The 12,760-nt window shown below is 38.7% G+C and overlaps 1 protein-coding gene across 1 annotated transcript; it reads right to left on the bottom strand.

Moving 5' to 3' along the window:
• Window positions 1-1,002: 1,002 nt before the first annotated feature.
• On the bottom strand, window positions 1,003-6,561 carry LOC139607118 (chymotrypsin-like protease CTRL-1). The gene is made up of 6 exons (XM_071459757.1): window positions 6,426-6,561; window positions 5,527-5,547; window positions 5,101-5,263; window positions 3,136-3,419; window positions 2,773-2,909; window positions 1,003-1,716 (listed from the first exon to the last, which is right to left on the bottom strand). Exons 1-6 carry the CDS (start codon window positions 6,481-6,483, stop codon window positions 1,357-1,359), a joined length of 1,023 nt encoding a protein of 340 aa, XP_071315858.1. The 5' UTR covers window positions 6,484-6,561; the 3' UTR covers window positions 1,003-1,356.
• Window positions 6,562-12,760: the final 6,199 nt, after the last annotated feature.

The raw sequence follows: 12,760 nt of genomic DNA, 5'->3' as shown, positions 1-12,760 counted from the left end.
CTTTCCTAAGCCTCTGGAGTGTTTGAAAAAGAAAAAGTAAAAAGTAAAAATAATTGTTAGCATAATCAAAATGATTGAATATTATTATTATAATAATAATAATAATATTGAAACAAACTACATCTACGTCAGGAAAAGAAGCGACCTTTATTTTCAGGAGGGTGTCCCTTACCACAGAATCAGATTTGTAGGGTCTTTTTTTTCCATCTTTGTACTGATGTCTGTGAGCTACACTGAGAGAAAAGTCTATAAACCCAATTTTCACCACTGAGACTAAAGTAATAAAAGACCATCACAGCCACAGAATAACAATTAGACTGATTCTGTCGCCTCAGGCTGCTAGTTCGTTTTCTGATCAGCCATCCAGAACATATTGGTGTGTGTGTGTGTGTGTGTGTGTGTGTGTGTGTGTTTGTCATATATTATCTACAGTGTCCTGTTGGGGACAGCAGTTGTGTTCATGTGTGAATATTTTAAAATTAAAATTTAAAAAGGGAAAGGAAATGAAAAATAAGTTCCATTTGGCTCAATTAGTTTTCTTTCCAGAGGGAGTTTGTGAACCTTGAAGGGCATTCAAGGACAATGTTATACACAAAGCCACATGCACACACATTAACTTCATTTACACACAGACACAAATGGAGATGACACTTACGCACACAAACACGCACAGCATGAGCGCTCAAGCAGACTCATGGAATCAGTGCATTTACATTCTCTGCATTTAATCCTGCAGACCAGGGGGGATGAGCTGCACTTCCCAGGCTGCACTCTGTGTGTGTGTGTGTGTGTGTGTGTGTGTGTGTGTGTGTGTGTGTGTGTGTGTGACCATGTGTAATCATTTTCTGAGGAGTTCCATCAGACATGACAGGATGTGTTTAAGGTTTAGTCTGTGGGGGAATTTCCACCTTGAAGACATGAGTTTTCACACTGTGGTGTTGCCAAATGTTCTGCGTACTGATGCACATCTGTTGGTAAAATGAGAATTTCGAAGCATTCAAGTGCGTTTTATTTTCTTTAATTGAGTTTAAAGCTGAATCAAAAAAAAAAAATTTAGTGACAAATCTACTACAGTGTTTTACAGCTCATTACTTTGTTTTACAACAGACAGCTTTACAGTTTGGTTCATCGCTCTTATCAACCCTGTATCATGATACAGCTGATATCAGCAAAAAAAAAAAAAAACCCCACTGTAAGCTGTCCAAACTGTTGTCATATGTTGTCATAAGACTAATCAAGTAATCCAATTTGTGATTATTTTCATCACTCTAATAAAAATAGTGTTATACTCATTACCAAACAGTGAATTAGACATGTCGGTAAAGGAATATTTATGCACAGTTGCGCATTTTCATGTTATGCGTCACGAACTAGCACATAGCACGTCAGAACAAGGACAAAGAGTGAGGTGAAGTGAGCGATCACATTTTCACCTCCGCTAAAAATACTCTCGTCGTCCGTGGTGACTCTGATAGGAGGTGATGTGACGGGCCCCCGACAGGTGAAGCTTCTGTCGGGGTCCACCCCTTCAGAGGTGAAGGTAACAAAGGTTGGTTTGTTGCTGCCAGTGATGTTGCTGATCCATTCCTGGTACCGGGACACTCGGGCGTAGACTCCAGGCTTCCCAGGCCGGGCGCAGCCTTGACCAAAACTCACAATTCCACTCTGGACCCACCTGAAACCGTCTTTGGACATCATTGGGCCCCCTGAATCTCCCTGTGGAAAGAAATGAATGATCATTGTTGAGACTGAAGCATTCACTCTGCTGATGCATGAATCCTGCAATACTGTTGAGTAGGAGGCTAGCTCTGTAGCTCCATGATGTGTGTAGCCTAGCTTAGCACAAAGACTGGGAGCACGGGGAAAGCAGTTGAGCTCTGACACTGTCTTATATACATGGATACATGGTGTACATTGTTAACTAGCTAGCTAATCACCATCAGGAGCGTTGGTCCGAAATCTACATGTTAAATACACATATACAATATATTAATAAGATCACTCTGGAGTTGCTTTAAATGTACCTTGGTTAGCTTTTCCAGCTATTTTCCTATGCTAAGCTAGGCAGAACACCAGCGCCTCCTCTGTGTTGAATGGACAAAATTGATCTTCTTGTTTTGTAAATTAATCAAACATGTGGTTTTATAAGAAAACAACACAAAAAATGAATTATGAAGACTATGGCGGCCCACAGTTATCCCCATTTAGCACAGTCTTCAACAGTTAAATTACATTGATACCAGAAATTTTAGCTAACATTAGCATTTCTTGCTAAATAATTACTGAGACAAACCACGAGAACTGGTGTGTATATATTAAGGTAATCTTATGCTGTGAATTACTGTTGATTTGTCAAAAAATCAAGTTCAAACTAATTTGAATGCGATCCATGTAATGTGTTGCAGAATTCCTACTAAAGTGAATGTAAGCTAGATGGTATGGTCAAGCAGTAAATTTTAAGGGAGCCCTTTGCTGGACTATAAGGCTAATTACACCAAATGGTCTGACGGACTTTACATTTAGAATTCAGACAGGCCATTTTACTTAGAGTATTTTCCATAGTTTAGATACAATAATAGACACGTGCATGACTTAGATCTCATTTTTGTAATTTTGCACATTTACGGAAAATACCTCGTAACTGAACCTAGAAAACCAAATATTTCCAGGATGCTTCTGCAGATTACTGTCCTTCCTCTCACCCCTCTGTGAGGATACCTGGCAGCCAAAAAAAGCGTCGTATAAAAAAAACACACAAAAAGCAGTGGTCACCTGACATGAATCTTTCCCTCCAGCCTTCAACCCAGCACAGATCATGTTCTTGGTGATGAAACCTCCATTGTAGCATTGGCACTCTTTGTTTCCTATTACTGGTACTTCAACCTCCTGCAAGGTGTTGGCTGTGGGACCTTGGAGAGATTTCAAAAGGCAAGATTCAAATTAATGTGAAATTAAAATAAGAGCGAGCTTTGCAAGTAAGAAATGCGAAAGAAAATACATGTACTACACACAAAACATTTTTCAAGTATTATTAGCATGTTACAATCCATGAATGAGACTGAGACATGAACTTGAGAATTATTAACTAATTATGTGATGCAATTTTTCTCTTTGATTGTGCATCTGTTAGCTTACCAAATTCCTGAAGTCTACCCCAACCAGTGACCCAGCTGTCAGTCCCATTGTAGAAAGTGCTGGTTGCTGAGGCTAAGCATATTGGTCCTATGTAGTCAGTGAAACGCACAGGGGTAGACAGCTTCAGAAGACATATGTCGTTGTCGTATTCATTGATGTTGTCCAGGGTCAGGGAGCCGTACAAAGGGTGGCAAGTGATCTGAGCAACCGTGCGTGACATTTCATTGACGTTTTGACCTGACTGGTTGTAGCGTCCCAGAAAAACCGTGATGTTGTCCTCAGGGCTTGAAGACAAAAAAAACCAAAAAAAAACTGTCATTTCTTTTTGATAGTTAGCTTCCTGTCTCTGAATATCAGTTAACTTTTACAAATAAGTGTTGCTGCTTTGAGCCCCATTCTGTGGTCGATGATATGCCAATAAACTAGGGAAGGTTGTCAACGAGCATAGCCCCCACAGGAAATAAATACCGTGGATGGTAACCCTTTATTTTTCATCACAATCTTTTATTCTTTATCTACTTTTTAGCTAGCTACGTTTACTACTTGTAGCTTTTGCCAGTGAAGTCAGGTGACCTTTTAACTTGCCGGGCAGGTTATTTTCTGAAAGTCGAACAATTTAGGAAATACAAACTGGCAACAGTAATGAAATAAAGTCCAGCACATAACCCAATGCAAATCAGCAAACTGTTGTTTTCGTTGTTGTGCAGATAAAACAAATGAGATATAATCTGCTAATTAATTAGCTTTACGCTCTGAAACACTGCCTGCACTGCGTGTGCGTGGCAGCTACGTTGCTGCTGCTGCCAGCTCTGTCTAAGAGTTTGCAGGCTATTCAAATGTTGGCTTTCTTTTCAAGATTAATTAGTTTCTGATTTATTTTTGACAGAAAACATCACTAATATGCCACTGTGTCCACATGTAGCTGCTAAAATGATTGAAAAATCATGTGACAAATTCAGATTCAGAGACATAGACAACTATAGGGAAAGGTGTCAGTGTTATGTAATGTTGCTGGTATCATGTCAATATAACTATCAACAGGTCTTTTCCCTGTCTATCCTGTTACACACACGCCACACATCCAGTGTGTTCCTGGCCTTACAGATACTGAACTTGGTGGGTTTTAGTATGTTTGGACAGCAAGCTGGTTCCACCTGTTTCCAACATGATTGCTAAGCTAAACTAACTGGCTGATAACCTTTGCATCATTTTCAGTGGACAGATGTGGAATGCTATCTGTTTTCTCATTTGACTCTCTGCCTAGAAGCCAGTCACACAACTCCTGCGAGAATACCGATTGCATTCACACCTGTCTGAGAACTGATCACAGCACATTCTGCTTTTTTTCCCGTTATTCAGACGGATTACGTCTTATCTGATCATGCACCATTGACCACCTAGAGTGCAGAATTTGTAGTCAGTTCATCCCTTTCTCTCAAAATAAATCCAAAACTGTCCTCCTTTTCTTTGATTAAGACACCCTATAAACTGTTCGAAAGAAAATAAGATATCGAGGACAATTTGAAAATTATTTTGATCTTCTTCTTATATACATCTTGATAGTAATTTTCCAGTTGTGACAGTGCTGTGTTTGATTTGCGGATAGATGTGGAATGTGGACGGTGGAGATGCCAGCTGTCTACAGGAGCCATTAACCTGAGCCAAAATCATGTTGACAGACAAGGGATGGGTTTTGACAAATGCCCAAAATATGTTTTCACTTGCTTGAGACATGATGTTAAAGTGCATTTCATTTTGCATGAAAAATGTTCACACTTTTGTAAAACCCAGACCACTGACTGTTAGTTGACACAAAGTTAAAGTAACTGTAATTTGCCACAGTTAATATTCATTCATTTCTGCTTTCCCTGAAAAGTAAAGTATAAGTGAGGTAATATTTGAACATGCAGCCATGTTGCCAGTCTATGTCCTGCTGCAAGGGAACTTCCCACAGTAACTCCTCACCTTTTTATGCAGTGAGCAGCTGTCATCACCCACTGGCTGCTGATGAGTGACCCCCCACAGAAGTGTCTGCCATCCCTGGTCAAACTGGCCTGCCAGGGCCAACTTCCTGGTGAAGCATCTTGACCTCCCACGATTCTGGTGTTCAGAAAAGCCACACCACATCCTGACAGAAGTGAAGGGAGGAGGATTAAATATGGAAAACATGCAACAGGTCCTCATACTTCATTTACATGATGGTCTGTCTGTGCCTTTTGACAATTGCCATTGTAACCAGGATTTAAAAATGACAATGGTGATAGATGATAACTAATGGCCTAAACACAATACAGTACATGAGGTAAAAGCTGCTTATACAATCCATTTGCTACTGTTGACTAACAAAACCTGCAACTTGAAGAACATGTAATGTTGCGCTTGGGTGCTTACCAAGGTCCTGTGATTCACAACCTGAAATTCAGAACAGAGAAAAATGTTTTACACAAACGTGTTCAAGGTGAAGCAGACAACTAAGCACATACCAATAAGTTGAAGTTCTTCTTTGTAGCCAGACATCTCTTCCAACTTCTCAAATTGTTTACATCCTGAACAGTATGTCTCGGAAATAACAGAAGATCCAGATTGTGGAAGTGATGATTTTTTTGTCGGTGTATGACAAAATCTGCACCCCAGCCAAATTCATACTCAGTGTTTTACTTTTGACATCACTGTTAAACCTTTACCTCAGAACACTCTGCTGACAATTTTGAGCTGTAAATTATTTTGACAGAACGCACAAAAGAATTAAACTCAGAACAGCTTCTGGTGAGCACAGTTACAAAGAAGTAGACTAAAGGTAAAAGGGGGGAAAATGCAAGTGCAAATACCCTTTAATGAGTTTAACTTCTTAACACTGGTCTTCTCTTAATTCACTCAACCAACAAAATTCTGACAAAATTTTCACTCTGCTTTCACTTAGATATTTGATTAGATATTTGTTTCTTTAATTTAAAAAAAAATCAGCCTACAATTCTGGTCAGGAGGATTTTCCACCTTGTTTTTGCTTTCCCCTCACACAGCAAACCGTTCAAAAGCTTTTTGCAATAAAGATTTTTATCATTTTGAACACTAGAGAACTGCAGGGAGTCGTTGGTGTAACTTATTCATATGCCACATGGGTCCTTTCACCATAACCACATGTTACCTTGTCTTTAATGAGCAACTTTCATACTTGCAGATTTCAACGCAAGTGTCCATAAGTCATATGACAGTCTTCACCCTTGATATGAGGCAAATAATAAGAAAAAAATATGTAATACTCTTAAGGAAAATCAAACCAACCTTCTTACCTTTGGATAAGATTGTGATCATCACAGTTAAACCACACAGATACTGCAGGAGAACCATTTTTACTTTGCTGCTTCACTTTGTCCTCAACATTAAATATCTCATTCCTCATGTTTGGGTCCACCCACAATGTCATACTTTTCATTGCTATGTCATCACCACTTTTTCCTTTCAACGACCTCAGCACATAACTAAAGATTTGAGAAGCAATCCAGTCAAACACGTTTGTCTAGGTGCCTGTGTTTTTCTGCAGCTTATATTTAGTTTCACCTATGGTCTGTTTGCAGTTTATCAGCTAAAACTACCACAGTTCAACACAACACTCCTGCACGTGAGGTGAAATTCCATATAAGTCAGTAAGTAAGATCGTAATCTGAGTTGGTGCAACAACAGAAACAGCTTTCCCTACTTTTCAAACTGCTTCAGTCTTGTTAAAAGTAGGGTGTCATTAGTTACTTCAAGGCTGTTGGCTAGATGTTGGTTTTGTAAATGAGAGGCTTCATGTCTACACACTTCCATGTCTATTTCATATGACCAAGATTTTAAAGGCAAGTGAAGATGCTCTTAGCAGGTGAGTCATTAAACTGTGAAAATACAGTTTTGTAGCATTCATGTTAACGTCCCAGTCGTTGGGATTTTTCTGAAAGCACTGATGTATCTGACTGAGCACTTACGGTAGTAATACATAAGTGCCTGAAAACCAAACAAATATGGACACCCCACATCAGCCAAAGTCTACTGTAATATAATCTGATTATAAACATTAAGCTTATTCTAAAAATATGTCAATTCCCGTTATAAATGTATATTTATATACAGGTTTTGCTACTAGAAAACAAAATTTGAACATCCACGTTCACACAGAGGACTCATAACCACATTTACACAGTCCTAAAGTTGTAACTAGGAGAAGTGTTTTTCAAGAGGACACTCAGTGCTTCACTATCTCCTATCATGTAACTGTGAACCTCAATGTGACTCGGAGAGAATTACACATTACTTCCTGGGATACAAGCTGTAAATTCAGGAGAAAAATCACACGGCAATTTTTTTGGCACTGACCTTATACATTTCCAAAGTTTGACAAGCTCTGAGGAGTGGAGGAACAATATTTCAACAGCTTTTTCCTCTGCTGTCCAATGTTTTTTTTTTTTTTTTTTCTCATAGCTGTTTCTTTATTACCTGTGCTTGCTACGTGATCAACAGGAACCCATTTTGCAGTCACCAAACAGCAGTAAAATGTTTCAAGCTCTGCAGTGTCTGTTCAGGTTTATGGAGTGTGTCCAGTGCGGTTGGACTCCATAACTTTTACTTTTTTCTTACAATGAGAACGTTCACGGTTAGAAAAGACAAACGTCATTAAAGAAAAGTGACTAATTGTCTTTCTGTCTTTTCAAAACTAACTGTCTGGACTTATTTTGGCTGATTAAAGCTATAGTTGGCCTGAAATTGTGCCTCGTACCTTTTTAAAAGTTCAATCTGCACTGCTTCCTGTTGACAGTCCCACAATGCAATATGCTGCATTTTATAGATACAAAAAATTACAAAAAAGTAATTCGTGTTCAAAATCTCAGTGTGGAGTGTTTATTATAGAGGGACCACTAAATGAATTAACAGGGGAGTGATATTGGACACACTTCATGTGTGCGTGTGTACGTGTGTGTACTTGTATGACTGGTGTTGTGGGGACATAGTGTGTTTTAACATTGTGGGGACTTGACTTCCTTTTGGGGACCAAGAGCAAATTGTAAGGTAAAGTCTTGGTTTAAGGTTAGAGTAAGGCAAAGAAATCCAGGAAATAAATGTTAATTAAGTGAAGTGATAGAAACACAACTCTGTGCGTGTATGAGTATATGTGTGATTGGCTGATTGATATCTTCCTGACTTTCTTGTTAACTCTCGTTATTGCAGGCCTGTTTTACTTTTATCATTTTTATTAGAGGACAGACTCTGGTGACCTTTAAGTATTTTGTTCCAGCTTTATCACAGATCTATTGGCAGAATAAATCAAAACACCTATGTGGGGTGTGTCAGGCCTTCAAAAACTTTTTAAAACCAATCAAACTAGAAAACTCTTGATGGTTAAGCCTAAGACAAGGCCTTTTAAAATTATTATTTTATTACCTGCTTGTCAAGTATCACCTTCCAGCCATGCGAGCAGGTGGATGATGTCATCTTTTTACTTATCACATGAGGATGTGTCTCTGCCAACTCTCTGATCTCTCTGCCTTTGTGTCTGGAATTTAGAGAGGACGAGAGAGACAGGCAGAGAGACAAACACACCCACATATCTTCAGAACATATTTCAAATCCACCCATTAGAAGCGTACAATTTGCCTGGCAATCAATCATGCAAGATGGTACAGTAAAATCAATAAAATCTCATTTTATTTTTTCGTGAGAGGAAGCAGTAGCTGGCAGCACATTTCTTATGCCCTGGAGCAGAGGCTGAGAGGAGAGAAAACTAATGTTTACTGTGTTTACTACATTCATATTTTTCATGAAAGGGATTTACATTATGTCCAGAGTCTTATGCATGTATGGAAAGCCAAAGTGGACATAATTTCTTCTTTATTTTTTGATGTTTTGTTATGATTATAACATTTTTCAACAGTTTGACAAACATGCCATACTGACATACATTTTGTATGATGATAATAATAGTAATAATAGAACAGTATTTAAAAATATTGTTTACATTCTCTTTTACAGATACAAAAAGTTTTTAAAACATTTTCAGGTCCAGCTTTGAGACACCCAAACTCAACTGCAAAAAGTGTAGAAAAAATAATTAATCTTGTAATAGCACTGGGTAAATTACACCATTTAAAAAAACAAAACAAACAAGCATCTAACACATTTTGATGATAAATATGATCCTTAATGTTTGCTTTCTGAGCATGCATTGATAAGATAGCTTCTGGTTTTAACTGATTTCTGGTTTTAGTTGACTTCTTTATTGTGTTTGTTCCTCCCCATTTGGGATCGTTTGTCTGGACAAATTATTATTATTATCAAAAATTAATTTGTGGTTTCATTCTTGAGACATTAGCGGTGACCACCAACAAGCAGCCTGCTTTTGTATTAACAACTTCATATAAAAGTGGGGATTTGTTTTACACCCTGATGTGATCTCATTCCCAAAGTGGCCAGATTAATGTGCCGATCCATCTGCAAATTCAGAGCTGCTAGTGAGTTTCCAGCTTTCCTCAACTACATGTTTCTGTCCTGTGTTAGCAAGAAAAATATCAAAACTAAACCTGCTCAAATTTCTTGTGATCATTTGTGATGCAAAGACAGGACAAATACTTTGGCTGTTAAAGGTGTTATGTCGGCCTGTTTGGTGGTATATGATCAACAGCGGAAATGTTGCAGGGGTTTGTGAAGGAATGAGGATGGCGGCAATAATACCCCCCAGACATGACATGACATTTAGAGCTTGATTTTCTTGCAGACACAGAACATGCAGTGCAACTCTGCACTGGCAGAAAGGTCAGTATCACCTTATACAAGGCACACCCTAACTCTGACTTCTTTTTGTCACTTGAACTCTTAGAGTGGCATGTACACTTCCCTAAAATGACAGATACATTTTTAATTGTGTGTTTGTCTGGTTTAAAACATTATTCACTCTTCTGCCAAATGTGCAGCCTTTTTTTTTTTTTTTTTGTTACAGTGGAATTACAGTGGAAATACGAGCATCGCACATGAAAAGACAAATGTCCAATTCTTGTCACTGTCTCTTATGAAAGCCACTTGATAATCTTACATAACAAGCACCAGGATGTTGCACAATCACATCACACTTACAGTCACGATTAATGGTTCTAGGTTGCACTTGTACTCACACCAAAGTCTCCTGCTGCACTCAAGCTTTAGTGACGTCCCTCACTTAGATAAAAGCTTCTGCCAAACGAGTAAATGTAAGTGTTATTACTTTATGAATTGTAAAACTTTAGGGAGTTTAATGGGGTGACACAGTTCATACAGGTCTAAATTATAATGCAGTTTAAACTTTTTTTTCTTGGGACTGTCCATTACCACCAATCTTCATCCAAGAGCACTGGATACTGGCTAGATGTGTCACTTTATTTGTTTTCTGGTGGAGTAGTGAGCTGTGAAGTGTACAGTAATCGAGTTAAACTCATGTGCAGTGATGTTTAGGTGAAACATAGCTAGGAAGTCCGGTATGAATTTCTTTTAGGGATATAAATCACATTATTAACCTGTTTAAAATCAGAATCAGAGGCGCAATTTGACATTACGAAGGTTTGATTTTGACGTAATTTGCTCTTACACCTAAGGAATGTCTTGATGGAGCTAAAATTCAAGTTAAGGCTCAGCGGAGCTTAAGGAGAATAAGTGTTGCAGAGTGCCAAGATGAACAAAGACGGGCATGGTAAAGACAAAGAAAAGAGAAAAGGAAGAAGTCTGTAACTTTAAGATGAGAATAGATGCTAGTTGGAGGATGTGATGGGTGTGAAGAGGTTGATTGTGCTATGATAAGACAGCAACAAGACTGCTTGTAAAGATACTGATTAAATGATGCAGTCATATGAAACCTCTCAATCAGATGGACAAGGAGGGTGAATCTTGATTGGAGGTGAGCGATTAAGGAAAGAAGATCACTTACACCCACTCAAGGTCTCGCAGCTTACGTGATAAATGCTGCTGGATGTTGACTGGTGACGCATGATGAAATGTGACGAGTCATGCTACCTTAGTGGCCAAGTGTGACTCAAGAATTATAATCCCCGAGCTGTCACACAGCCTGTGTTTCTAAAGAGCCTGCTGTGAAAATCCAGGTTGGCTAATTACTGTTCAGAGACAGTTTTAAAATGCCTGTGGTGCACTTGTTAAACTTGTCAAGCTGGTCTCAAAGGTCATGAAAAAAAAAAAAGAAAAAAGGCTTGAGAAATTTAATTACATTTTATTTTTAGCCTTAAGTCACAGAAAGTTTCAGTTCTTGTGATTTTTGTTAATGAGCCTTAAAAAACATTATGCTTGATCTCTAGGTACAAGAATTCAGACTTTTTTTTTTTTTTAAGTGCTGAAGTGCATTTTATGTCTTTTACATATGAAGCAATTATTTCTTTGTTTGAACAGCATTTCTTGTATGAAAGGTGCTTTAGAAATAAAGTTTGTCATTATTATTATTATTATTATTATTATGAGATTCATATCTGTGCTTTTGTGTCCTCTCCAGATAATCTATAATAACAATGGTGAAATAAATGTTCTGCCAAACCAGTTTGAGTGCACGCCGGACACATAATCACTACAAGAAGTTCTTTATTATTGTGGATGAGGTCACACAGGTACACTGAAGACAAGTTCCTGTAACTAAGCCAACCTCAGAGCATCGAGGACAAAAGTGCACTTTAACTACTGATCACTCCTTTCCCTGCAGTGATTACACATCAATGCAGATAAAATGGTTATTTATCTTCCCACAGTAACCAAGACCTCAAGCCATTTGTAGTAGGCCTTGTAATTATTTGCTGTAATTTCCAACTGAACCAGTTCCCTAAAACCTTTTGGCAAAGCAGCGACCACACTACCATCATCTCGGCAGAGCATAAAGCAAAGTTTTAACACGTGCATTACCTAGTTTTTTGAATAGTCAAACAGATTCCGGTGCTGATAAATCACATCCACTGCCAATTTCCATATTTCCCACCCTCGGATTTCACTCAGAACAATATCACCCTGATTGACTCATTTTTCAAATGCAAATGCACGTTGTGCTTCTGTGTAAATGAGGAAATTCAGAGATGATTTCTGCAATGACAACTTGATTTGAGGTATTGCACAACTTCAGGAGCACTTCCGAGGTTTGGGGCCGCCCTGGGTACAGAACTGACCAGGTACATGTGAAAGAGTTGAGGAGGTGCAGGTGCAGGAAACCATATAAGTCAGACTTAACCAAGAACACAAGTGCAAGACAACATGACATATGACTGGAGAAAAGCTGAATTGTTTGGCTGACCATGTAACCTCAATCCTGACCTGATTAACCAAACCTTTACCATGTCTGCATCATGTCTGCCTCCACTAAAATCTCAAGGAATGAGCTGCTCGTCCTGGGGGAGGTCAGGGCCATCCACAGACCGGAGAGTTGTAGAAGCCACAGAGCGAGACTCTTATCACACATATCACTCTGCTAGACCAACTAGAAAATGGCAAGTTTGGCAAATTAGGGGGTCAGAACCAAATGGCAACCCACTGGGACATCACCCATTGGTTTTTGAACAGCCATTTTGAAGCCTTGAGTTTGCAGTTTGGCCATTGAAACCATTAGAAACCATATTTGGACAGGAAGGTGGAGCTGGGGAGG

This window comes from Trachinotus anak, unplaced genomic scaffold (assembly GCF_046630095.1).
Source record: "Trachinotus anak isolate AG129_WGS33_773 ecotype Australia unplaced genomic scaffold, CSIRO_AGI_Tana_v1 ptg000023l, whole genome shotgun sequence".
Taxonomy (NCBI): Eukaryota; Metazoa; Chordata; class Actinopteri; order Carangiformes; family Carangidae; genus Trachinotus; species Trachinotus anak.
This window is presented reverse-complemented; position numbering and strand designations above follow the sequence as displayed.

What these genes read in the sequence shown, in the direction of transcription:
- LOC139607118 (XM_071459757.1), bottom strand. Translation starts at nt 6,483, where the DNA reads ATGGTTCTCCTGCAGTATCTGTGTGGTTTAACTGTGATGATCACAATC. An exon ending in GATCACAATCTTATCCAAAG is followed by an intron (nt 5,548 to 6,425) that starts GTAAGAAGGTTG and finishes TCTGAATTTCAG; the next exon opens with GTTGTGAATCACAGGACCTT. An exon ending in GCTGCTCACTGCATAAAAAG is followed by an intron (nt 3,420 to 5,100) that starts GTGAGGAGTTAC and finishes TTTGTCTTCAAG; the next exon opens with CCCTGAGGACAACATCACGG.